Source organism: Panthera pardus, unplaced genomic scaffold (assembly GCF_024362965.1).
Source record: "Panthera pardus isolate Hobbes unplaced genomic scaffold, ASM2436296v1 HiC_scaffold_15, whole genome shotgun sequence".
Taxonomy (NCBI): Eukaryota; Metazoa; Chordata; class Mammalia; order Carnivora; family Felidae; genus Panthera; species Panthera pardus.
Window position 1 is genome coordinate 22853824 of NW_026526710.1, and position 27423 is coordinate 22881246.

At 45.0% G+C, this 27423-nt stretch overlaps 1 protein-coding gene across 4 annotated transcripts in view; it reads left to right on the forward strand.

Moving 5' to 3' along the window:
* Positions 1-126: 126 nt before the first annotated feature.
* The window catches only part of DGCR2 (DiGeorge syndrome critical region gene 2), a 100194-nt gene continuing 72897 nt past the window's right edge, over positions 127-27423 (forward strand). For 2 of the 4 annotated variants that reach the window (XM_019435535.2, XM_019435536.2), the window contains exon 1: positions 127-475. In XM_019435535.2, coding sequence (XP_019291080.1) covers positions 397-475 — 79 coding nt within the window. In that variant the 5' untranslated portion in view covers positions 127-396. The remainder of the gene's footprint in view (positions 476-27423) is intronic. The other 2 variants (XM_053902278.1, XM_053902279.1) reach the window with 1 other exon arrangement.

Consider the following 27423-nt stretch of genomic DNA (forward strand, 5'->3'; position numbering starts at 1 on the left):
TCGGGTACAACCGCCCAGGCTCCGCCCCCTACACTGCCAAGGGTCCGCACGCATTGGGAGCGTGCAGGCCCCGCCCCCTGCCTCGGCACTCATTGGCGGGAGCCGGCGTCGCGGGCGGGGGGCGGCGCGGAGCTGAGCAGGACGGCCGCCATCTTGCGCGGAGCCGGAGTCGGAACCCGAGACTGAGGCCGATAGTGCGCGCGAGCCCGCGGCCCAGTGTAGCCGTGGCCTAGCCGGAGCCTTCTCCCGCCGCCTTTCCGCGCCCGGCCCCTAACCCTCAGCCCGGCCCGGTTCCCTAACCCTCAGCCCGGCTCGGTCCCCTGACCCTCAGCCCGGCCCGGTCCGGCCTCCCCGCGGGGTCACGCGGCCGCCCCGGGGACGATGAACGGAGGATAAATGGTGCCCAAGGCAGACAGCGGTGCCTTCTTGCTGCTCTTCCTGCTCGTGCTCACCGTCACCGAGCCGCTGCGGCCAGGTGCGCGGCGCGGTGGGCGCGGCGCGGTGGGGGCGATGTGTGGGGGCGGGGCAGGGCAGGGCGGGCGGTGTGCGGGGCCGGGGTCTCCCGGGATCTCCCTCCACCGGGCGGGGCCCCGGTAGGGCGCCTCTGAGGCCTGCCCGCGGGCCGCCGTGCCCCCCGCCCGGGACCGTGCCGAGAGTTTTACCTGGGCTCCGAGCGCTTCTCACATCATGGAACTTTGTTCTCGAGGGGATGTTACCTTTGGATCCGTGTCCGTGGAGCGCTGCGTGCTTTGAGATTGACCGAAGCGAGAGTGGTGTGCGGGGCCCGACCTAACTTCTGGGGCCTGGGAGTTCTCTGACGGAGGAGCTGCGCCCCTGGGGCGCGCCCTCCTTGCCCAGCGGCTGGGGTCAGGCTGGAGTGCTGGGGTCGAGAGAGCAGCTCGTGGAGACACATGGTTTCTCTTTCCCATGTTATTCCTCAGCAGTGCTTTTGTGCCAGCGCCTCAGCCCTGGAAACTCCTTGGCTGGAGAGCGGTAGCCGTGTCGCTTATTGTCACTCAGTGAGGTGTTGTAGCTGAGAACTCAGCTGAGAGACCGATCCGAGGAGGTACTAGGAGTCCGCCAAGCATCGCACTCAGAAAGCAAGCTAGCTTCCTGGGGCAGAGACTCGTGCCGCGGCCGGGTCTCCGCCGTCGGAGGTTGGACATTGCCAGGCACTTAGGAGTGTACCTTGTATGTGATGATTAAATGCTTTTGGAACTCCCTTTGGAGCTTGTGTTTTTATAAGTACGCTTGTGGTGGGGAATCAGAATCATGGCAGCCAGAAGGTCCAGGATAATTTTTATCTCTGTTTCTTGTGTACCCCCTCCTCCGTTGAATGCAACAAAAAAAATCAAATCCCCAATTGCAGGGCAGATTTATTCATCAAGTACAGGAGGCTTGGTGCTGGGGGCCCACAGAGTGCTTTTAGTGGTCTTCTTTTAAAATCAAGGAAAAAAAACCCTGACCGTTTAGGTCAAAGAAAATGTTATGCACAAATTTATTTAGCTTTATACTATTGCAGTTGAAAAGTATGATTCTTAGTAATCTTTTATGGCGGAAGGAGCCCATGAAGGCCAAAGTGTCCAGGGCTATTGTCTGTGAGCTCTGTCAGGTCTCTCTGTAAAAACAGGCTGGGGAGCACAGTGGAGTGCCACCCTCCTTAATGCCTCAGCCAAGGCGCTCATACCAGACATGACACACCTCTCTGCCTTTGTCATCCTAAATAGACTGCTGTCTCCTCCCCAGTGTTTACTTGGTGGCCAAGGCCCTGGGCCCCTGCTCAACCTGGAGTCTTTCCAGTGATGCTTCTCTGGGCTCCCTGAGTAGAGCTGGTTGCTCGCTGCTTCTGATGGTTCCCTCAGCAGCAGGGTGACTGGTGGGATGGCCTCAGTAGGAATGGTAGCCGGAAAAAGGGCTAGTTGTGGAGAGAGTACTGAATGGGCCCTTGAGGTCCAGAACCAAAGCGTTTGTGGCTCCTTGTGATTAAGTTCTTTAGAAAACATGTTTATATCTGTAGAGAAGTGAGACATTCTCTTTTGGCTCTTGGGTCCTAGTTCTGCTTATCAGGTCATTGGACTCAGGGGCGAAGCCACACATCATGCCTGTCTTCCTTGGGGTGCCTCTGGTTCCAGGTCCAGCACCACCTCTGGATGATAGAGGTGACCAACGTCCCCAACTCCCTTTCCTTTGCTGTCTGTCCGGGTATCCTGCCAACTGGCCAGCAACAATTCAGAAAGTGTAAATTCTGTCTGCCTACCACTAGGGATGCTCAAATGAATTGAGTAAATCCTTTTCTCTAGGAGTGCCCTTTAGGTACAGAAGCAGAAACTAGGTGTAAATCAGGCTTGAGTGTGGGGGCTAAGAGGCAGGCAGTCCAGGTGGCCAGTCTTTTGTACCTGTGAAGCAGGGGAGGGCTTTATAGGAGACCTCACACTTAGGTCTGAGCTGGGGTAAGGAGGTGGCTCTGGTTGAAGGGGCAGATTATCCCATTGTATTCATGACTTTCCAGATTAGAACTTTGCAGTGGTTCCTAATGGTGTTTTGAGTTGCCTTGCAAACCCTGGGGGTTTTGCTGGTTTCCTGATTTTGGCTGGTTGGCTAGGGCCAGTCACACTCTGGGTTAGATGTTCTCCTTTGCGGGGTTGTGTGTGCTCCGTGTCCTTCCAGGCAGGGTGCTGCTGGCTGATGCTTGTGAAGGAGGGCTTCCCTGGTCTTCACCTGCATTCTTTCTGTTGGAGTCCCAGCTTAGACCCGTACTTGAGTGTGAGGAGGGCATCAGGCTGAATCTACTTTCCAGGGGAGGGAGTCCTTGAGGACTGAGGCCAAGCCACTTCTGGTTCTTCGCTGGTGCAGGCCAGAGTGTGAAGGCTTTCACAGAGTGGCGGCAACAAGAGAGCTCTGAATTTGACCTTTTGGCAAAGTTTTTGTTTTCTTTTTGTTTTTTAAATGCGTATTTGATCTTGGTTGATTGAAGATGTGTTACGTGCCAGCTGCTGTTTTAATGTGTACTAAAATGTGCATTGATTACCTCTCAGGTGATCCCTGTGAGGTAGATGACTGTTATTAGCCCCATTTTATAGATGGGGAAATAAACAGAGAGCTCATGAAAGTAAGTGGCTGAGATGAGATTTCAGTCCTAGATGTCTGGCCCATCATGTGCCCTTGGCTGAGGCTCTGTCTACTCCAGCTGTGTTTGTCCTGCCCCAGCCTTAACCCCAGCTGTGGAACTCCAGACCACATCTCTTCCCTTGATAGACCAAGTGGTTCTCCAGGTGAGCACAGACCCTTTTCCATCTGAATACTCTGATCTGAGGTATAGAACCAGTTCTCTCCCCAAATCCCCTTTATGGTTAGCCATAATGACCAACGGTGGTGTCGTTATATCTGCTGGGGCTGTGGTGAGAAGGGTAGGTTGGAGATCTCTTCTGAGGAACGACAGGCATGGAGGGGCTTTTGGGGGACCAGTGGCCATGGTGTCATCTCATTGACCTTTTCTCCATCTGTGCAGAGGATGCAGCAGCAATTGCTGATTCTAAAACTGTTTTTCTCCGTTGACGAAAGAAAATCATGCCATGGTTTTAGCTACAGCTTTGTCCAGGGTGACCCCACCATACATGGCTGAGAAAACATTTGCCTTCCCCATGTGAGCTGTGTCTCAGCTGAGCTCCCCAGCCCTGTAAAAACCTTGTGTTCAGTGAGGCTGCCTGATGAGGTAGCAAGACTGGAAGCTGTCTTCCTTGTACTGTTGGAAAAGCAGGCTGGAGAGGCAAATGACTTGCATAAGGTCGCACAGCTGGTGAGCAGCATAGCTAGGATTCAAACGTGGGTGAATTGGCTCCAAGTTCAGGGTTCTTTCCCTTTTGTCATTAGGAACCCAGAGGGGCCTGCTGTCTGTGCTGAATTGATAAATCTTCAGTGAACTAACCTAGTGGCCACAGCACCTTTCCTCTGGAGCAGCACATGGGTTAGTGAAGGGGAAGAGTGTGGATATTTTGCAAGCAGATGTGGCTGAAGCTCATAGAAATAGCTGGGAAGTTGAACCTGCACCTGGGCTTGCCAGGCGCTTTCTGAGTGAGCTCTTTCCTTCACAGCCCACCACCTTGTAACACTGTAGAACTTGCTTCATTGGCTGGTTGTGCTTTCAGCTTAAGAATTTCATTCTTTTTAGTTGAAAAGGGATGTTAACATATTTTCCAACCTCACTAGCTAACGAAATGTCTTTTTTTTTTTAACATATAAAGAAAGTTTTTATTTGGAAATAATTTCAAACTTACAGAAAAGATGCAAGAATAAAATTCATGCCAAGAATACCTGCGTACTCTCTACCCAGGCTTACCTATTGTCAGCACTTTACCTTACTTGCCTTCTTCTTAATGTGTGCATGTGCGTATGTACGTATGCACACACATAATTTATTTTCTGAATCATTTGAAAGTAAGTGGCCCTTTCTCCCTGAACACTTTGGCCACTGCAGAGAGCAGGAAGAGACTCCTGGTACTTGATGTCCCTCGGGAGACGAACGGTGATGCTTCCCCACAGCCCTGTAACAAGCCCTCACCACAACCTGCTGTGTCTGGGCACTGTCACCAGCTACCACCTGCTGTGTGCCGGGCACCGTCACCACGGGAAAGTATTGAGGGCACAGGAAGCACTGTGGTTAAAGCTCCGGTTGGCCCAGGTGGCAGCGAATCAGGGTTATTATTTCAGTTGGTGCTTCTGGTCTTAGGAATGAAGAATGTGCTGCTGTTGCACACTTCGCCAGATGGGTCTGCACCTACTTGCTGCTGTTACGCTGTACCTTTCCTGTTCCTCTGACCCAGATTGCTCTTGCCTGCAGCCTTCCCTAGTCCTGCTTCTCAGGCTAGCTCACTTGCACTTTCCTCACCCCTTTGCTCCCCTAGGCAGTTTGGCAGCACTAAGGCTTGTGCTTCTTTAGCCATCATGGCAGGTGATCTAGTTAGCCCTCCTTGCACAGGTGATCTCTTACCTCCCTTTGGTACTTGGTGTAGGGAAACATTGGTAGTTTCTTGACTCTTAAGTGGAATGTATCAGTGACAACATTTAGGACCTAGTAGGTAGCAAGGGACTGATTAAGTGTCTTTGGCACACTGCCAGATTGTTCCCTCATCACATGTGCTTTTTGTATTTGGGGTGCTGAGATGTTGGTGAGTGGCCCTTTCCTCTTCCAGTCTGCAGAGTGGGTCAATAATTCCGAGAGCCCAATTTTGAGCCAACACTTTGCCAGTGTGATGGATGGATTCAAAGTATGGCTATTTTGTTTTTGGTGTGATTTGCCAGTTGACTTGGGGTGTTTAGTGAAATCACATCTTGTCCTGCTGCTCCAAGCTGGGCTGTGTGTTCCATCGTGTGGGACATGTTTCCTCAACAGGGTAAGTCCAGGGGAGGGTGAATGGCCTGTGCAGTGAGCTGTGGACACAGAGTGTCCTGTGGCTTCTGGGCATCGACCTGGGAGGGAGGAAAGCCCAGGTCTGGTGTTGCTTCACACAAGCTGTTTGTAGAGTCCAGTGTAGTGGGTTAAGAGTGTGAACCCTAGATTGCATGGCTGGGAGTCAGGACCCACTCTGCTGCCCACTCTGTGACTGTGCTGAGCCTCATTTTCCTTATCTGTAATGCAGACAAAATAGAACATAGCTGAGGGATGCTATGAGAATTAAAATCAATGGGTATACAGTTCTAACACATCCTGACAAAAAGGCCGTTCATGTTAGCTCCGGATGGACTTTAGAAAGTGTAGGGACCCCCTGAAAGTCTGGGTGCATGGGTGTGCGTGCATAAGGGCATGTTTCTTAGGAGAGAGCCCCCACCTCGGAGGCAGCAGAGTGAAGTGGCTTTGAGCAATGTCTGACACACAGTGAGCGCTAAATGAGTCTAGCCATTCTCATGGTCTGAGAGGGGGTGTGTGTGGCTTCCTAGAGCCCCCAAAACAGCCGCAGTGCTTTGGACAGGGCTAGGATTGTTCATACTGACACGTTTTACTCTTTGTCACGTTCGTGTTGTGTCCCCTGGGCTTAGTTTGGCACAGAGTGGGCACTCAGAAATCAGTTATTGAACAAATGCACAAATGGCTATTTATATTTTGACATAAAGAGCAACAGCTCCCTTAGCCAGCGGGCCTCGCAGCTGCCCCTGGTGGGGGTGGTGAGGATAAGGGCCTTGTGGCCGCCTGCAAGAACGCCTTTGGAGGACCAGTGTGTTTGGGGTGGGGGGACTGTAGGCCAGCTGGCCTGGGCCCCCACTGCGGAGAGCTTCTCCTTCCTGCAGGGGTGAGCTGGGCTGTGAGGTGAGAGCAGGTGAAGACTTCTCACAAATGTGGATCCTTTTTGAAATTTACCAGCCACCCAGCCTAGGGTTGTTGGTGGGGGGAGGGGGGAGGTTGGTCAGGAAGCCTTTGGGGTGGGTGGGCTGGGCTTCCTCTCAAATGGACTTGCTTGGCACCAAGTCTTGAGAACTGGACTTATGCCTGCATGAGGACATGGCTTGCCCTTCCCTGGGCCATTGCACAGTACAGGCCTGGCTTCAGAGCTGGTAGGTGCAAGAACTGCCATGCTTGCCCTTCTCTGCCTGGTGTGGCCTTTCTTCAGCCAGCTTGGACTGGTCATTGTCCTCACAGCTTGGACTGGTCATTGTCCTCAATTCCAGATCCTGGCAGCCAGCCATTAGTTTGATCAGCTTGTCATCTGTCTGCCCTCAGCTGTTGACAGGTCCATGTTGGATAGGGCTGAGAGCGGAGCCCCAGTGGGTATGCTGGATGGAGAAAGCCTCCAGGTGTCCACCCTATTCTTCCCTGTCTTAGAAGCCTTATTCCCGAGGGGACCTTCCATAGGAATTTATGGCTGTGGAGAGGATTGCTTGGGGCTCCCTGGGGCACTGGACAAGGGGCAGAGGCCACTGCAGAGGATGTCCCAGAAGGTCAGCTGGGAGATGGGAGGTTCCAGGACCCCCAGTACTTAGATTGAAATCAGGTGTCCTGATGCGGACGCCTTTTGAACGCTGCTAGTTGCTTCCTGGGGTCTCTGGGTTGGTTAATTTATCCCTGGCTCTGTGGTCTTATAAGGCAGAGCAAGAGAACTGGAAGTACCTGAAAGGGATGAGGTTTGTTTAGGGCCAAAGCAGGGCCTGTGCTGCAAACCTCAGTGGTTTGTTGGCCACTCCTCCAGATTCTCTCTCCACACCATCAGTGAGGGTGGGATGCACACATGCAGACTGACCAAGTGAGCCACAGTGAAAGCCCAGGACAGTTTGGAAAAATGTTGATTTTTTAAAAAAAATATTTACAAAAATTTCATACATGGAATATTTTACATAAATGGAATTATACTTTTTATGTAAACTTATTGAGTTTTTCAGTGGACAAAAGTGTTCTGGAGATCTTTGTACACATAGTTGTGCATCATTTTTTTTAGCTGGACTTTGTGAGAACTTTTTCAGTCTTATTTATTTTTTTTTTTTAAGTTTACTCATTTATTTTGAGAGAGTGCATGCACATGAGTGAGTAGGGGAGGGGAAGAGAGAGAGGGAGAGAGAGAATCCCAGGCAGGCACCTTGCTGACAGTGCAGAGCCTGATGCAGGTTCAAACTCACAAACCCTGAGATCATGACCTGAGCTTAAATCAGGTTTTGGACACTTAACAAACTGAGCCCACTCAGGTGCCCCTCCTCAGTTTTATTTTGTTTTGCCTGTGGGGTCTGGTCCTGGGAGAGTCCCCTTACCTAAACTTTTCATCAACCAGAAGTTCATTGAGATTTACAGTTAAAGATGGCATGGCCAATAGGCTGAGGGGACCTAACTCTTAAAGTAACAGGCAGTACTTCCAACTTGCTGTTCCCAGACTCTCATGTATTTGTCTCAGTCTAAAACTATATCTGCAGCAGCTCCAGGTTGGGATCCTGGTTTTCACATGTATTTATGCTATAACTCAAATTTGTGTGCTTATTTATCTAAGTGGTATGATTTCACCAAGGATAATTTAGAGTTAGAGTGGCCTAAATGGGGAACATTGATACGAACAAAATTATTCAGTTGAGAGGTGCCTTAAGGGCAAAAATGAAACCAAATCTCAAAGATCCAATGATCAGCATTTTTTTTTTTTATTGGTATGAGGAAGCTTAATTCCAAAAAGAATTAAGATTTCAAAATATCTTCCTTCAGAGGGAGGCAGAGAGATACTTCTTTTTTTTTTTTTTTAATTTTTTTTTTTTAACGTTTATTTATTTTTGAGACAGAGAGAGACAGAGCATGAACGGGGGAGGGTCAGAGAGAGGGAGACACAGAATCTGAAACAGGCTCCAGGCTCTGAGCTGTCAGCACAGAGCCTGACGCGGGGCTCGAACTCACGGACCGCGAGATCATGACCTGAGCTGAAGTCGGCCGCTTAACCGACTGAGCCACCCAGGCGCCCCGATACTTCTTTTTTTTAAAAAAAACTTTCTACTTTGGGGATGTTCATACCTACGGAAAAGTTCCAAGAGTAGTACTATGAACTCCACCTTTATATAGTTTACCTAGATTCACCAGTTGTTAACATTTGACTCACCACACATTTGTGGGCATACATGTGTGCATACTTGAAACTAAGTTGGAGGCATCATGACCCTTCATTACTAAATCCCTCAATTTATATTTCCTAAGAACAAAGCCATTCTCTTATAAGCAGAGTATAGTTACCAAATCTAGGAAGTTTGACATCGATGTAGTACTGTTAGCCATGTCCCCGTTTTGCCGGTTGTCTGATTACAACATATTTTTCCAAGTCAGGATCCAACCTGGTATCATGTATTGCATTTAATTTTGATGTGTGTTTAATCTTTTAAAATCTGGAAAAGCTTCCTGTCCTTGTCTTTTGTATTATGGACTTATGAAAGAGTACAGGGAGCTCTTTTATTTTTAAAAAAATGTTAATGTTTATTTTGGGAGGGGAGTGGCAGAGAGAGAGGGACACCGAATCAGAGGCAGGCTCCCGATTCTGAGGTGTCAGCACAGACCCTGACGAGGAGCTCGAACTCACAAACCGTGAGCTCATGACCTGAGCCAAAGTCAGACGGTTAACTGACTGAGCCACCCAGGCACCCCTACAGGCACTCTTTTATAGAATATTCCTCATTTTGGGTTTATCGGATTATTTCCTTGTGATCAGATTCAGTTGATCCCCCAGATCATTGAGTCCTTCTCATTGCATGCATCTGGAAACACAGCCCATTGGTTTGTCTCAGGAGTGGTGATATTACTCTTGGTCATGTGGTAGGGTGGCATTGGCTGCATTTCTCTGGGGAAAGGTGGCTTTCCCCCTTTGTGATGGGCAAGTAGAGAGATAGGCTTGCCCATTGTTTTTCAGCATCTATTAATGATTCTGGCCTGAACCAGTTGCCACTGTGATGATTGCTAAATGGTGATTTGTTCTTACTTTTTCTTTTAGTAGTAGTCTACTATAAAAGAGAATTGTCTTCCTTTTCATTTTTTACTGTCTGTATGGATTCATGGATTCTTCTTTCTGTTCAGTGCGTTACATGGTCTGTTAGCATGATTCATATTTAAAATTTTAATGTTTATTTATTTTTAAGAGAGAAGAGCGTGAACAGGGGAGGGGCAGAGAGAGAGAGAGAGAGAGAGAGAGAGAGAGAGAGAGAGAGAGAATCAGAAGCAGGCTCCAGGCTCTGAGCTGTCAGCACAGAGCTCAACGCAGGGCTTGAACTCATAAACCACGAGATCATGGCCTGAGCCAAAGTTGGATGCCTAACTAACTGAGCCACCCAGGTGCCCCAAGTCATGATTCATTTTGATACTTACATTGTAATTAATACAGGAAGGGGAAACCCCTGTAGGCTGGCTTCTGCATCCTTCTGACATGTCCTCATCCATTTTGAATGTTCCTTATTATCAGGCTCAACTTGTATCTTTCTTGCCCCAGGCATTTTTCCATGGAACACTGGTTCCTTTTAGTGGGAGATGGTATTTAGGTGCTAGGTGCTAGGTGAGTTTATTGCTCCTCGGATGATGTTGCTACTAGACCTTTCAGTCTACTTGGGGTGTATGTGCATGCACATCTGTCTGTCTCTGTGCATGTGTGTGTGTGTGGATCTTGTCTGTATGTGTGTCTTTTTGTGTAAATTCATACTGTTTCTTTTAAAATTTTTTTAACATGTTTGTTTATTTATTTTGAGAGAGAGAACCCATATGCATGCAATCTGGGGAGGGGGAGAGAGAGAGAGAATCCCAAGCAGGCTCTGTGCTGTCAGCCCAGAGCCTGACATGGGACTTGGTCTCACGAACTATAAGATCATGACCTGAGCTCAAATTGAGAGTCAGATGCTTAACTGACTGAGCCACCCAGGTGCCCCCATACTGTTTCTTTTGGTTAAAACCCAGCATCATAGGATCTTGCCTGTTTTCCCTGTTTCGTATTTCTACAGTGAGAACTCTGGCTTCCAACAACATCAGTAGATTTACTTATTTGCTTAGTCCTACAGTGTGCACAGAATAGTTTCAGAAGTGCTATACTCATTGTCACTACCACAGCCAACCCAACTGAGTAAGATTTTGGATTTTTTTTTTCTTTTTGCAACTCGTTTTGTGTGTAGACTGATAGTATATGCTCAATGTACTGGGTCCAAAAGCTACTTGGATTAATTTTTTTCACTCTTCTGTGTGTTTGTTATACAGTTAGGTTCAAAACTGAGTTTATTTATTATTTTAATTTTTTAATGTTTATTTATTATTGAGAGACAGACATAGAACATGAGCAGGGTGGGGGGAGAGAGAGGGGAAGACACAGAATCTGAAGCAGGCTCCAGGCTCTGAGCTGTCAGCACAGAGCCTGATGCGGGGCTCGAACTCACAAACTGTGAGAGATCATGACCTGAGCCAAAGTCGGTCGCCCAACCAACTGAGCCACCCGGGTGCCCCAAAACTGAATTGATTTTAAACTGCCTTTACTAAATAAAAAATATTGAGAGAGGTAATTACTATAATCTCATTATTATAACAAGCTTCTATTTCGTCATACTAATCAGTAAAGAAACATCTCATTTTTTAATAGGTTGTATTTTCCTGGGTAAATTAGAAATCATTTTTATGACTAGATATTTATAGTTTTAGCAAGTCAGCTCATTAGTGTCACTTGCTATTTGCTTAAAATATTTTTTCCAATTTTGTTTCTCGGGTTTGAAGAGAATTATGTATGTTGAATAAATGACCATTCAGCATCAGTAAAAAGAAAGGCCAAGTAAAATTTATAACAAACAATTACATTCCTTAGATTTTAGCATTAGTAAATGCTATTAATCAGCTTTTTAATTTTGTTAACCATAAAATCTTTTTTTTTTAAAGTTTATTTTTGAGAGAGAGAGAGAGAGAGAGAGAGAGAATGCTCACACTAGTGGGGAAGCAGCAGAGAGAGAGAGAGGGAGAGAGAAATCCCAAGCAGGAGATTTGAGTGGGGCTCAAACCCATGAACCGTGAGATCATGACCTGAGCCAAAGTTGGATACTTAACCAACTGAACCATCCAGGTACCCCAACTTTAAAATCTTCTGATGGAGTGTATCAGAAACTACTTTATAATACTAACTGCAGTGTGGTATCTTGGATTGGATCCTGCAATAGGAAAAGGAACAGCTAGTGGAATTCTAATAATGTGGAGTTCAGTTCATAGAAAAGTACCAATGTTAGTTTCCTAATTATGCCAATGTGTCATGGTAGTGTGCAGTATAAGATGTTAACAACCAGGGAAACTGGATGAGGGTATATGGGAACTTTTCTGTAAACCTAAAATTATCCCATAGTCAAAAGTTCATTTGAAAAGTTATTTTGTGATAATTGAATACTTAAAAATGAATTATTCTTCATTTGAAAGAGTCCTGAGACCTTGTTATCCTAGTTTTGTCAGTGACAATTTTGTCGGTACAGTTTTGGCAATCACTCTTTCTAATTTCAGTTTCTTTTTTGGGAAGATAAGTGGAGGGCTTATATGTTCGAGGTTTGTTTAATTACTTCCAGTCCTACCACCCTCCACATGGCATCTGCCACGTGCTGATAGTCTCTGGAGTGTGTGGTGATGTGGGGGAGCTGTCTGAAGGTAGGGTCAAGGTTGGCCCAGGAGTTTGGGCATAGTTGTGCACATGCTTTATCCAACAGCCCTATTTTGGAGGGAGACAGTGAGGCAGGTGTTAGGTCCATTTTAGAGATTGGGATGCTGAAGCCCAGAGAAGATAATCACCTTGCCTGGTGGCATCCCTTGGCTTTTAAGTAGAAGAAGCAGAAACTGGAAATCAAAGATTGTTCTCTTGAGCTGGATGCTCTGCCTCTTGCACCATGAGTCCAGAATAAGAAGAAAGAGCTGCATGGCTGTGGGGGACTGAGTGGAGATAGATGCACCTGCGAAGGAGGAGGCATCTTGTCGCTCATGGCTTCCGGTTCCACCAGCTTCTCATGTGGACCCTGATGGTGTCCCAGCTCTTTGGACCTGGCTGACCAACTCCAGGAGTTAGTGTTTGCAGCCTCCTCCAGTGACCACACCACCCTCTGATTGCAATCAAACAAACGTGGACATTTTAAGAAGCTTGGAAGTCTTGTTCATGATCTTAACCTGTCACCCCTTTATGGATTTTGAACCATATGGCTAGATTATCTTTTAAGAAGCATTAATAAAAGTTAATAATCAGAGCAAGGTATTTTAAAGGTTTCATATAAGTAAATGTAAAAATGACAATACTGTAAAAGCCAGAAAGTAACCCTAAAAATGGTTAGGACCCACAATAAAACAATGTTATAAAATTCTGTCTAGCTGCTGTTGTGTGTTTCTCCTTTATAATTGCAGGGTGAGGTGTGATGCCCTTTTTATAGAAAGCGGTACTCATATCTGCCTTATTTTACAGATGAAGAGACAGCTTGGAAGAGTAAGTGACTTGCCCACAGTCACACAGCTAGTAAGTGGCGGAGCCAGTATTTGAAGCCTGGGAAGCTAGAGCTCCGGCTCTGACATTGCACAGCTTCAGTGGTTACTTCATTACCCTCTGCTCTTTTGCCCTCTGTTCCTTCTCATCTTTCTGCCTGGTCTTTACTGACTTTTCACCTTGAACCTCTTTGCCTACCCGCTTTTCCTTGTCTTCCTCCCATAGCCTTGGCCACTGGTGTCACAGTGCTAACTCCCCATCTCACCTGCCCACAGCTGTGTCCTTGTGACTGTCCTGCAGGCAGCCTCAGGTTTGGCCTGTCAGGAGCTGAAAGCATCCCCTGCTGGCCCGGTCCTGTACTTTTGGCCTCGGTTCTTAGCTGTTGCTAGTGGTATTGTTGTCATCATCACCACCACCACCCTTCTCGTACCCCACCCCCATTTCTGAGCATCATGCACTCTGCTGAGCACTAGGTGTGGAATAGCTTAGTGAACCCTAAGAATAAACCTCCTTTTGTTTTTTTAATTTTTTTTCTTTAAGTGTTTGTTTATTTTTGAGAGATACACGGAGCACAGGTGGGGGAGGGGCAGAGAGACAGAGACACAGAATCTGAGGCAGACTCCAGGCTCTGAGCTGTCAGCACAGAGCCTGACGTGGGGCTCGAACTCACGGACTGCGAGATCATGACCTGAGCCGAAGTCGAGTCGGACGCTTAACCGGCTAAGCCACCCAGGCGCCCCTTGAGTATTCTTTAATGAGACCCATTAATGATAAGCTGTGTGCTTTTGTGAGCTCTTGTGGGGGTTCAAGCAGGTGTCAGAGCTTTGCCCACACTGAGCTAGCCTGAGGGAAGAACTGGAGCAAATCTCTTTCTAATGCCTGAGCCTTAGTGGCAGTCTCCTTTTGGAGTGCCTCAGACTTAGAGGCTGCTTTCCTGCAGGAGTTTATTTGGTGTTAATATTTCCCTTGTGACTTTAAAATCCCTTCATGTCTTATCTGTGCTTGTGAGGGTTAGGTACAGCCCACTGTCACCTCATTTTACACATGGGAAACTGGCCCCAGGAGGGATGTGAAGAGACCTCATCTTGTTTTCTTAAGTGGGGATAATAATAAAACTGACCTCGGAGGATTGTTAATTGGGCCCAGGGAAGCAAAGTTTAGGTCATTTGTTTTTTTAATTTTCAAGTTGTGGTTAAAAAAAACACATAAAATGTACCATCTTAACCATTTTTAAGTGTAGAGTACAGTAGTGTTAACTAAATGCACCCTATTGGGTAACAGATCTTGAACTTTTTCATCTTGCAAAACTGGAACTCCTTACCCACTAACCAACAACTTCCCTTTTCCTTCTCACCTCAGCCCCTGGTGTTGTATTTTCTAAGAGTTTGACTACTTTAGAAACCTCATACCATGCAGTATTTGTCTTTTTGTGATTGGTTTATTTCACTTGGCATAATGTCTTCAAGGTTCATCCATGTTGTGGCATGACAGTTTCCTTTTTTAAGGCTGAATAATATTGGATTGTATGACTATACCACATTTTCTTTATCCATTCATCTGTAAGTCATTTAGGTTGCTTCTGCCTCTTGACTACTGTAAATAGTGCTGCGATGAACATGGGTGTACAAGTATCTCTTTGAGATCCTGTTTTCAGTTCTTTTGGATACATATCCAGAAGTGGGATTGTGGATCATATGGTAATTCTGTTTTTAATGTGGAACCATACTATTTTCCGTGGTTATTGCACCATTTTACAACCCTACCAGTAGTATACAAGGCTTCCAATTTTTCTGTATTCTTGCCAAAGCTTGTTATTTTCTTTTCTTTCTTTGTTTAATTTTCGAGAGAGCACGTGCGTGTCCAAGCAGGGGAGAAGGATGGGGGTGGGGGGGGTGGGGGAGAGTGAATGAATGAATGAATGAATGAGAGAGAAAATCTTAAGCAGGTTGCATGCTCAGCATGGAGCCCAACATGGGGCTCGATTCCATGACCCTGGGATCATGACCTGAGCTGAAATCAAGAGTTGGACACTTAACTGACTGAGCCACCCACATGTCCCAACACTTATTATTTTCTAATGATTTCTTTTTTGATAGTAGCCATCCTAAAGGGTATGGAGTAATATCTTGTTACGGATTTGGATTCCCCTAATGATTAGTGATGTTGAACATCTTGTCATAATCTTGTTGGCCATTTGTATATTTTCTTTGGAGGAATGTCTAATTCAAGTCCTTTGACCATTTTTAAATTGGATTACTTATCTTTGTTGAATTGTAAGAGTTCTTTATATATGCTGGATACTAATCCCTTATCAGATACATGATTTGCAGATTTTTTTTCCCATTCTGTAAGGTTGCCTTTTTACTTTGTTATTTCTTTAAGTTTGATGTAGTTTTGTCTACTCTTGCTTTTGTTGTCTGCTTTTGTATCTTATCTAAGAAATCATTTCTAAATCTAATGCTGTAAAGCTTTTGTCTTGTATTTTCTTCTAAGGGTTTTATTGTTTTAGGTTCTACATTGATCCATTTTGATTTATTTTTTGTATATAGTGTTAGGTAAGAGTCTAACTTCATTCTTTTGTATATGGATATTTTCTCAGCAATATTTATTGAAAAGATTGTCCTCTCCTCATTGAATGGTTTCAGGACCCTTGTCAAAAATCACTTGACTGTATATGTGTGGGTTTATTTAGGAGCTCTTTATTCTGTATCATTGGCCTATATATCTGTGTTTATGCCATAACACACTGTTTAGATTATTGTAGTTTTGTAATATGTTTGGAAATCAGGAAGTGTGAGACCTTCAGCTTTGTTTTTCTTCTTCAAGATTGTTTTGGCCATTTGGGGTAATTTGAGATGCCATATTAATTTTAAGATAGATTTTTCTATTTTGGCAAAAAATATCATTGGCATTTTGATAAAGAATGCATTGAATCTGTAGATTGCTTGGGTCATATTGGCATCTTAAATTTTCCATTCCATGAACAAGGAACAAGGGATGTCTTTCCATTATTTGTGTTCTCTTTAATTTCATCAGTGTTTTGTAGTTTTTGTATATTGGTATTTCATCTCTTTTGTTTAAGTTTATTCCTAAGTATTTTGTTATTTTCGATGCTCTTGTAAGAGGAATTTTTTTTTTTTTAATTTCCTTTTCAAGTTGTTCATGTTAGCGTATAGAAATACAACTGATTTTAGTGTGTTGATTTTTTTGTCCTACTGCTCTGCTGAATTTATTCTAACAGTTCTTTTTGTGTGTGGAATCTTTTTTTTAAAAAATTTTTTAATGTTTATTTTATTTTTGAGAGAGAGAGAGACAGAGTATTAGGGGAGGGGCAGAGAGAGAGGGAGACACAAAATCTGAAGCAGGCTTCAGGCTCGGAACTGTCAGCACAGAGTCCGACCCAGGGCTTGATCACATGAACTGTGAGATTATGACCTAAGCTGAAATCAGACGCTTAACTGACTGAGCCAACCAGTCACCCCTTTGGTGGAATCTTTAGACATAACATAAGATCATGTCATCTGCAAACATATGTAATTTTACTTTTTCCTTTCCAATTTGAATGTCTTTTATTTCTTTTTCTTACCCAATTGCACTAGCTAGGACTTCTAGTGCTTTCTTGCATAGAAGATTGAACTTCATGAGAAACTGCCAGATGTTTTTTTTCAAAGTTGTTATGCTATCTTACATACTTATCAGTATTGTGTAAGAGTTCCAGTTGCTCTATAATTTCAGCAACATTTTATGTTGTCAGACTTTTTAAGTTTAGCCTTTCTATTTTGTGGTTCCTATAGTGGTTTTAATTGCCTTTCCCTGTGAATGATGATGTTGAACACTTTTTCACGTCCTTGTTAGCCATTCATGTATCTTCTTTTGAGAAGTGTCTGTTCAAATCTTTTTTTTTTTTTTTTAATTTTTATTTATGAGAGAGAGAGACAGAGCACAAACGGGAGGGGCAGAGAGAGCGAGAGGGAGACACAGAATCTGAAGCAGGCTCCAGATGTATATACATGTAATATATATACATTATATACATTATATATATTTAATATTTATATACAATTTATTGAATTGTAGGAGTTCTTTGTATACTCCAGATAAAGTTTTTAGACAGATGTGTTGCAAGTATTTTCTCTTGGTCAGTGACTTACCCATTCACTTGCTCCACCATAGTTTTTTCTTTTGTGTTTATTTTTATTCTTGCTTAACTGTACTTTTATTTATTTTATTATTTTTGTAAGTTTATTTATTTTTGAGAGAGAGAGCACGAGCAGGGGAGGGACAGAGGGGTGGGGGAGAGAGAGAATCCCAAGCAGGCTTTGCACCATCAGCATGGAGCCCGATGCAGGGCTCAAACTCACAAACTGCGAGATCGTGACCTGAGCCAAAATCAAGAGTTGGATGTGTTTAACCGACTGAACCACCCAGGCACCCCTGCTTAACTGTACCTTTAAAAGAATCTGTGTTTTCTAATTTAGTACACTAAAATTCTTCTTTTTGGTATATCATTCTTTGAGCTTTGACAAATGTGTAGGGTCATGTAAGCAATCTCACACTGAAGATGCAGAGCACAGTTCTATCACCCCCAAATTCCCACATGCTGCCACTTTATACTTAGCACCGCTCTTTATATTGAGGTTTCCACCTGGAAACCACTGATTTTTTGATGAATTTCAGTTTATAACATTGTTTTCTTTTATAGGTCGTGCTTTTAGAGATGTATATAAGCATTTTGCCTAACCCAGGTTCACAAAAATTTTATTTTTTCTGCTAAGAAGTTTTATAGTGTTAGATTTTACATGTAAGTCTTTGGTCTGCTTTAATTTCTATATCCTACGTAAGGAATGGGTCGAGGTTCCATTTCTGTTATGTGAATGTCTGGTTTTTCCATCACTTGTGGACAGATTCTTTTTTCCATTGAATTGTCTTTGTACCTTTGTCAAAAATCAATTGGCCAGGGGTGCCCAGGTGGCTCATTTGGTTGAGTAACTGACTCAGGTCATGATCTCACAGTTTGTGAGTTTGAGCCCACATTGGGTTTGCTGCTGTCCACACAGAGCCCACTTTGGATCATTTGTCTCCCTCCCTCTCTGCTCCTCCCCTGCTTATGCTGCCTCGCTCTCAAAAATAAAAAAAATAAACATTAACAAAAAATCAGTTGGCCACATTTGTGTGGCTCTGTATTTTGTTCCATTGATCTATGTATCTTTACTGAGCTTTTGATCAAATAAGTTTTAAATTTTAAAGTTTTCAGTTTTTTCTTTTATGGTTCACTCTGTTTCTCGAAGAACTGCTACCCCAAGGTAATAACGATTTTCTGCTTCATTACTAGACTTTGAGCTCTGTGAAGGCAGAGACCTTGTATTTCTTTCTCATTCTGCTCTTCTTGCTTGCATCTAGCACAGCACCTGGCCCCTAGGAGGCACAAGGCTGTGCTAATAGGTTTGTCTTAAGAATTTAAATATAATAATATAGAGGGTGCCTGGATGGCTTAGTCAGTTAAGTATCTGACCCTTGGTTTCAGCTCAGGTCATGATCCCAGAGTTGTGGGATCATGGGCTCTGTGCTGATAGCATAGAGCCTGCCTGGGATTCTCTCTCCTTCTCTCTCCCTGCCCCTCCCCTGCTTGCGCTCCCAGGTGTGTGTACCCGCATGTTGGCTCGCTCTCTCTCTCTCTCAAACTTAATAATAATAATAATAATAGTAATAATAATAATGTATTCAAGGCATTTGATACACTGCCTGACACATGCAAAATGAACATATAAGAATCTGATTTTGCTTCAGCTGTTTCTCTTGAAATGAACTGGTTGTGCTATGGTTGTCATCAAAACGTGGTGTGAGTGGTGGATGAAACTGCCAGTAAATGTTACATCAGAGGCAAGATAGCTATCACTCCAGCCCTATCCCACCCTCTTGTCCTGGTCTTATTCCCACATTTAAACCTTCCCCCACCCCCACCTCCATAAAATATAGACTGCAGATTGCTGTTCTTTGCTTCAAAGTGTTGTTCATTTAATAGAGATGCCTGGTGAATCTGTCTGTCCTCTTTCAGTTTATCCAGTCATATGCTTTTCCTTTGGTCTCCCCCTCCTCATCTAAGATAACTTACTTTATTTTATTTTTAATTTTTTTTTTTAATGTTTATTTTTGAGACAGAGAGAGACAGAGCATGAACAGAGGAGGGGCAGAGAGAGAGGGAGACACAGAATCTGTAACAGGCTCCAGGCTCTGAGCTGTTAGCACAGAGCCCGACGCAGGGCTCGAACTCACGGACTGCGATGCGAGATCGTGACCTGAGCCGAAGTCGGACGCTTAACCGACCAAGCCACCCAGGCGCCCCTAAGATAACTTACTTCAAGCAGTGCCTTCCTCCCTAAACATCTACCTAAGGAGAAGCTGGAGGACAAGACAAGGCAGGTGGGCCAGTGTCCCAGTTGGGCAGTGTCTGAGGATAGAAAATAAGTCACTTCATCTCCTGGATGTAGAAAATGCTTGTGACTTATAAAAGATAAATATTAAAGTTTGTCACTATACTGGCGTGGTGTTCTCTGGCATCAACCTTGTGACTCCTTGGCTGATAGGAAAAAGCGGCTTCCCCTGTGCTTGGCAGCCCTTCTTCTCCTGTTGGCTCTCACAGCAGAGCTGGGTCACCTGCCTGCCCCTGCCAGGGAGCTGACTCTCACGTGGAGGGCTGACTGAGGGTGATTCTCAATGATTCTCCTCCTGCCCCAGGGCTATTTGGAAATGGTTTGGTGGTCACATGTCTGGGGAGCTACTAGCATTTGGGAAGGCATATCAGAGAATTTTGGTTGTGTTTCGACACCACAATATTTTGGTGCATGCCTGGCCCTGCGGTCCCTATCCAGCAATCAGACACTCTTGTCCCTGGGGGTTTGTATTGCTGACCTCCATGGAGGCACTGTGTTTTATAAATCTGTGTTTTCTGTCTTAACAAAGAGAAAATGGGTCAGAGTCAGAAAGTTTGGACCCAGCCCTCTGAGGATGGATGGGTTAGCCACGCCCCAAATCAGAATGCAGGGCATCCTATTTGGGGTGGCTGTGATTCCCCACCTGAGTCCTGATTCCCACTTAGCCAAGTTGGCTTTGAGATAGAGATCTGCATGAAAGAGCCATAGCCTGGTTCCTGGTTCCTGTTTTGCTGCTGTCAACTTGCCATAGGACATGGAGCCAGGCAGGTCAGCCCTTTTGTGAAGTGAGCTGAGCGGATTAGATGGGTTTTCCAATAAATATAGCAGTCTCTGTCCTTCCTAATTTAAATTTTACTAGTAAAACTTCCTTACTGTAGTTTTCACAAACCACACACATACCGTTCCCTCTTGGACACTAGGCCCTCGTGTGAGAATCATAGGGCCAGCTAGTGTCTGAGCTCCTTGCAGTTTGACATTCAGATGCTGTGTCCTTCCTGTTGCAACCCTGATGCCTGCCAGAGCTGAGGGGTTCCCAGGCCTCCCATTAACAGCAGCCTTACCTGGGCTTCGCTGCTGAGCTCAGTGGCAGGCTGTGTTGTGCAAAGTCCCTAGTCCCAACTCCCTGTTCACATCCTCCCTTTCCCCAGATGGGTTTCTCTAAAGCATTTGCCCCTTCAGGGGGCCTCAGAATCGCTCCAAGGGGCAGGATATGTGAAACTGTTCAGCAACCAAGAGCTGCCACGTTGTGCCAGGAAGCAGGGAGGTTACAGGCAATCTCTCTGGGGCCATGAAGTGACAGCCACTTCGAGGGCCAGTGGGGTTGCAGGGGGATCTATAGGAACTGCTGAGCCAGGGATCCCAAGAACCTGAATAGAGGGGTCATTGGAGGAAGGCTAGAGGTGGCCCTTTGCCTCATGAAAGTGCAAATGGCATTTAGAACTCTGTAGGGAAGGCAAGGAGTTTGTAATATAATCACAGTTTATTCTAGAATGATCTCCTGGGGACCATTCTGAATGCTTGGAAATGCTGTCCTCGTCTCCTAGATCTGCCGTCCCAGATCTGTTCTCTGTCTTGCTGCTGATCAGTGTTCCGATGAAGGTCTCCATTGCTTGCAGCATCCATTCCTGGAGCCATAGTGCATCCCGTGGAGCCAGATTGCCCCGCAGTACCTTTTGGTCTTGATCTCCTGCTGGGACCCAGCCGAGCCGAGGGCCCCTTTCCTGCTTTGGTGACCTGTCCAGGCTGCACCCTTGGCCTGTAGGCCTTCTCCATGGCCCCTGACTGTTCACATGCTGCCTATCCCAGAGGCCTCATTAAAGCCCTTTATTCTTCCCCTCTTCAGGACATAGGTGACTTCTTCAGAAGGCCCTCTTAGCAGGAGTGCCCTGTGTTTTGTATTTTTTGTGATCTGTGTTGTCAGCAGTAGTCTCCGTCCCCTCCTGAAGGTGTCCGGAGCAGACATGCCTGGCTGGCCCAAGTTCCAGCCAGGGAACACCAAGTTCCTGACGTGGTGCTGGACAGGACCCAGTGTCCCAGGGGAACCGTTCTCCTAGAGCTGTCCTGTCACTTGCATGGCAGGGCCTAGCCGGTCCTTATTTCAGATCCTCTTCCCTCTGCCGCTGATGTGTAGTGTGGTCCTGACTAAATATCCCTGTCTTGGTCCTGTCCTGGGTAGGGGTGGAATGACACCCAGGGGACAGCCCCTCTGGAAGCACCTGTTGGCTCTTTCCAAGGAAGAATGTCAGAGTGACCTGACAGAGGCTGCAATGCCCACCTGGGGGTGGGCTTGCTGGGAGGCTGGGGCCTCCTGGTCCCCAGGCAGGTGCTCCAGCAGGGCAGGGAGGGTCGCATCTGAGGATGCCCCTCTGCTCTGCACACCACTGGAGCAGGCTGTGGGCAGTGGGAGGAGATGGATGGAATTCTCTCCTGGCTGGAAATTTTTGATTTCCTGAGTGACATGGCTGTAGACACGTGTGCTTCCGTTGTACCCGGTGTTCCTCTGTTTCTCTGTGGGCAGACGTAGAGGAGAAACCAATTCCAAACAATTAAAGCCACATACTAAATTTCACACGGTAATTTGAGACAGCTCAGCTTACATAATTTAAAATGAGGCCAAGGCTTGCTGACAAAGAAGAAATTGAATCCAGAGAAAGAATCTGTATTGTAGAGGCTTCTAAATTTCTATAGGGCACTAATCCTGTAATTCCCAAATGTTGTAGACTTTAAATAAAGCAGTAGCTCTCCAAATGTGGCCAGGAGTCTCTGGGGACTCTAGGAGGTCAAAACCATTTTCATAATAATAGCAAGGTGTCATTTGCCTCTTTCACCAGTGTGCAGTTTCCAGAGGCCGCTTGACGTGATTGATGGCTAATGGGTTACATACTTGGGATTCTCTCTCTCTCTCTCTCTCTCTCTCTCTCTCTTTAATTTTTTTTTTAACATTTATTTATTTTTGAGACAGAGAGAGAGAGCATGAGCAGGGGAGGGTCAGAGAAAGAGGGAGACACAGAATCTGAAACGGGCTCCAGGCTCTGAGCTGTCAGCACAGAGCCCGACGCGGGGCTCGAACCCACGGACCGTGAGATCATGACCTGAGCCGAAGTCGGACACTTAATCAACTGAGCCACCCAGGCGCCCCCCCCCCTCTCTCTTTTTTAATGTTTGTTTATTTTTGAGAGAAAGAGAGGCAGAGTATGAGCCGGGAGGTGCAGAGAGAGAGGGAGACAAAGAATCCCAAGCAGGCTCCAGGCTCTGAGCTGTCAGCAGAGTCTGATATGGGGCTCGAGCTCACAGACTGTGAGATCATGACCTGAGCTGAAGACGGACACTTAACTGACTGAGCCACCCAGGCGCCCCTCTCTCTCTCCTTTTTTTAAAGGATTTTTTTGGGGACACCTGGGTGACTCGGTTAAGTGCTGACTTTGGGTCAGGTCATGATCTCACGCAGTTTGTGGGCCTGAGCCCAACATCGGGCTCTGTGCTGACAGCTCAGAGCCTGGAGCCTGCTTCTGATCCTGTGTCTCTTTCTCTGTGCCACTCCCTTGCTCATGCTCTGTCTCTCTCTCAAAAATAAAATAAACATTAATTTTTTTTAAATTTTAATGTTTATTTTTGAGAGAGAGAGAGGCAGAACGTGAGCAGGGGAGGGACACAGAGAGAAGGAGACACAGGATCTCCAGCAGGCTCCAGGCTCTGAGCTGTCAGCACAGAGCCTGATGCGGGACTCGAACTCATGAACCACGAGATCATGACCTGAGCTGAAGTCGGATGTTCAACCAACTGAGCCACCCAGGCACTCCTAAAATAAACATTTAAATAACACAAAAATAAAAGATTTTTTTAAAGCTGTGGTAAAATGCACATAGCATAAAATTTACCACTCTAACCGTTTTTACCTGTATGCTTTGGTGGCATTAAATACATTGACAGTGTTGTACCACTCTCACCACTATCCATCTCCAGAATTCTTTTCATCATCCCAACTGAATGGATACTGAAACTCCGTACCCATTAAACAATAGCTCTCCATTCTCCCCTCCTCCCAGCCCCTGGTAACCTCTGTTCTTTTCTGTGTCTGAATTTGACTTCTCTAGGCACCTTATATAAGTGGAATCATAGATTGGGGCACCTGGGTGGCTCGGTTGGTTGAGTGTCCAACTTTGGCTCAGGTCATGATCTTATGGTTTGTGAGTTCGAGCCCTGCCTCAGGCTCTGTGCTGACAGCTCGGAGCCTGGAGCCTGCTTCAGATTCTGTCTCTCCTCCTTTCTCTGCTCCTCCCCCACTCATGCTCGCTTTCTCTCTCTCTCTCTCTCAATCTCTCAAAAATAAATAAACATTAAAAAAATGTTTTTAAGAAGGGTGGAATCATAGAGTATTTGGCCTTTTGTGTCTGGCTTGTTTCACTGAGCATAATGTCCTCAAGGTTCATTCATGTTGTAGTACACATCAGGATTTCCTTCCTTTTTATTACCTGATAATATTCCATTGAACAGATACACTACAGCTTGTTTATGCATTCATCTGTTGGTGAATGCTTGGGTTGTTTCCACTTCTTGGCTATTGTGACTAATGCTGCTATGAGCATCAGTGTACATCAGTGTCTGTCTCCCTGCCTTCACTTCTTTTGGGCATAGAGCTAGGAGTGGAATTGCTGGCTCATATGTGTTTTAACCTTTTTGAGTGTATGCTTGGGAACCTTGTGTTTACAAAATTTCTCAGTTTTGATGCACCTGGGTGACTCGGTTGAGCGTTCAACTCTTTATCTCGACCCAGGTAATAAGATCAGGCTGCGTCACGCTCTGGGCTGACAACCTGAAGCCTGCTTGGGGTTCTCTTTCTCTGCCCCTCCCCCACTCGTGTGCACTCTCTCTCAAATAAATAAACATACAAAAAACCAAAATTTCTCAGTTTCAATATCTAATACAGTAAACGTTGGTGGATATAATCCTCCTACACCAAAGGTCTTTGGGGTCCTCAGAAGTTTTAAGCATGAAAGGAGTTTGAGAATGAAAACATTTGAGAAATGCTTAATGAGAAAGAAGTGCTTATTTTGGTACTGTGGCCTTTGCACCTACATGGTTAGGGGCATAGCTTATTCTGAAAAGTGTCAACAATCCATTGGCTAAGAAGAACTTGTCTGTGTCTCCCATTTTATAGCCAGAAGACAGGCATTACAAGAGAAAGCCGGGGGCAGGACCTTGGCAAAAGCCAGTAGTGGGAAGAGGGGGTGACTATTTTTGAGCAACTTCAGATTTGGCAGAAATTGTGCTGGCTGCTTTACAAAGGGACTTGAGAGGATAGTGAGGAAGAAAAGGAGAAGGAATGTTGATCTGTAGCTAGAGTTATGCCAGTGAGACCCATTAGAATCCACGGCCGACCTACCAAGCAACTGTGTGTCAGTCCCCACCATACGAGGCAGGCTCTGTCCTGTCCTGGGTCTACCTGCTTTGTTTACCACTCTGGCCTAGGAGAGTTGCCTGGCACAAAGTGGCGCTTGGTAAATATTTTTTGAATGAGTGATTCACATGTATTAACCAGTGACTCACCCATTGGATTGCTGTCTGAAGAGCCCCTGCACTGCAGGTGAATCAGGAAGGGAGAGAACCTTCCCCACAGATATCTGGGAACTGATGACACTTTGTTGCCAACTTAAAGAATTGAGGAAGAAGATCTTTGAGCAGTTCAGTTCATCTGACATTTAGTGAGTGTCCCACAGAGCTGGGTGTTGGGTATTGGGTGGAAAGTAAAGATTTATCCTCTAGGACAGGGTTTGGCAAAAACTCTGTAGCTGGCTGGTCTTTTTTTTTTTTTTTTTTTAATGTTTATTTTTGAGAGACACACACACACACACACACACACACACACAGCTCAAGCAGGGAGGGGAGGGGCAGAAAGAGAGAGAGGGAGACACAGAATCTGAAGCAAGTTCCAGGGTCTGAGCTCCAAGCTGTCAGCACAGAGCCCATTGTGGGGCTTGAACTTGTGAACCTCGAGATCATGACCTGAGCCAAAGTCGGATGCTTAATGGACTGAGCCATCCAGGTGCCCCTGTAGCTGGCTGCTTTTTTAAAAAACCTGTTTCTGCATGTATCAACGGTTCATTCTTTTATATTGCTGAGTTAAGTAGTCTGGTTTGTGGCTATATTGCAGCTTGTTTATCCATTCACTTATTTTGGACATTTGGGTTTCCAGCTTTGGGATATTACAAATAAAATTACTCTTAAAATTTTTTTTTTAATGTTTATTTTTGAGAGAGGGAGAGACAGTGAGAATGGGGCAGGAGCAGAGAGAGAAGGAGACATAGAATTTGAAGCAGGCTCCAGGCTCTGAGCTGTCAGCACAGAACCCGACATGGGGCTCAAACTCACGAACCATGAGATCATGACCTGAGTCGAAGTTGGGAGCTTAACCGACCAAGCCACCCAGGCACCCCAAATAAAATTACTCTTTGTGTAGATGTGTAACTTGGGTAAATGCCTGGAAGTGGAATGACTAGGTCATATGATGGGTGTATATTCAGCTTTCTACAAATGGTCAAATTGTTTCCTTTTTTTAAATTTAGTTTTTAAATTTAGTTTTTAGTAGTGTCTACACTCAATATAGGGCTCGAACTCCTCATGATCTGAGATCAAGAATTGCATGCTCTTTTGACTGAGCCAGCCATATGCCCCTGTCAAATTGTTTTCCAAAGTAGGTGTACAATTTTGCATTCCCACTAGCAATGTAGCAGGGTTCCAATTACTTCACATACTTGTGAATACTTGGTATCATCATTCTTTTTAATTTTAGCTATTTTAATAAGTAGGTAATGGTATCTCATTATGGTTTTAATTTGTATTTCCTTAATGACTAATGATGAGCATCTTTCATGTGCTTTTTTGCCATCTGTGTACCTTCTTTGGTTAAATGTCCTTTAAAATATTTTGCCACTTTGAAATTGCGTGGGTTTTCTTATTAGTGAAATTTGAGAGTTCTTTATATATTCTGGATACAAGCCCTTTATCAGATAGTCGATATACATGTGTTTCCTTGCATTATGTGACTTGTTTTTTCATTCTCTTAACAGTGTTTTTGAAGAAGAAAAGTTCTCAATTTTGGTGAAGTCTAATTTATCAACTTTTTCTTTTATGGGTCGTACTTTGGCAGTGTGAATCGAAGAAATCTTTGCTGAACTCCAGTTCACAAAGATTTTCTCCGATGTTTTCTCATCAAAGTTTTATAGGTTTGCGTCTGTGATCTGTACTTTTTAATAATTTTTTTGAATGTTTATTTTTGAGAAAGAGAGAGGGAGAGACATAGTACGAGCCGGGGAGGAGCAGAGAGGGAGACACATATAATCTGAATCAGGCTCCAGGCTCCAAGTTGTCAGTACAGAGCCTGATGTGGGGCTTGAACTCAAGTGCTGTGAGATCATGACCTGAGCCGAAGTTGGGTGCTTAACCAACTGAGCCATCCAGGCACCCCACATCTGTGATCTATTTTGAGTTAGATTTTGGTACAAGGAATGGATCGAAATTCTTTCATTCTTCCTTCTCTATTTTTTGATGGATGGATATCCAGGACCATTTGTTGAAAAGACTGTTCCTTCCCTAGGGAATTGCCTTGATACTATACCTTCATTGTAAATCACTTGTCCACTTATGTGGGCCTATTTCTGGACTCTATTATGGTTCCATTGATCTTGATGCCTGTCTTTGATGCTTATGGCACACTGTCATGTTTACTGTACCTTTACAGTAAGTCTTGGAATCAGATAGTGTAAGTCCTCCAACTTTGTTCTTCCTTTTCAAAGTTGTCTTGGGTATTTTAAGTCCTTTGCATTTTCATGTGAATTTTAGAGTCAGTTTGTCAATTTCTAGAAAAACCTGCTGGAATATTGATTTGTATTGCATTGAATCTGTAGATGGATGTGGGGAGAATTGACCTTAACAACGTTGAATCTGTTGATCCATGAATACTTCATATGTCCCCATGGGTTTAGGTCTTTAAAAATTTTCTCTTAGCAATATTCTGTAATGTTCAACATATAGGACTTGTACATCTGTCATTAGATTTATCCCATGGGATAAATACTGCTTTCCCA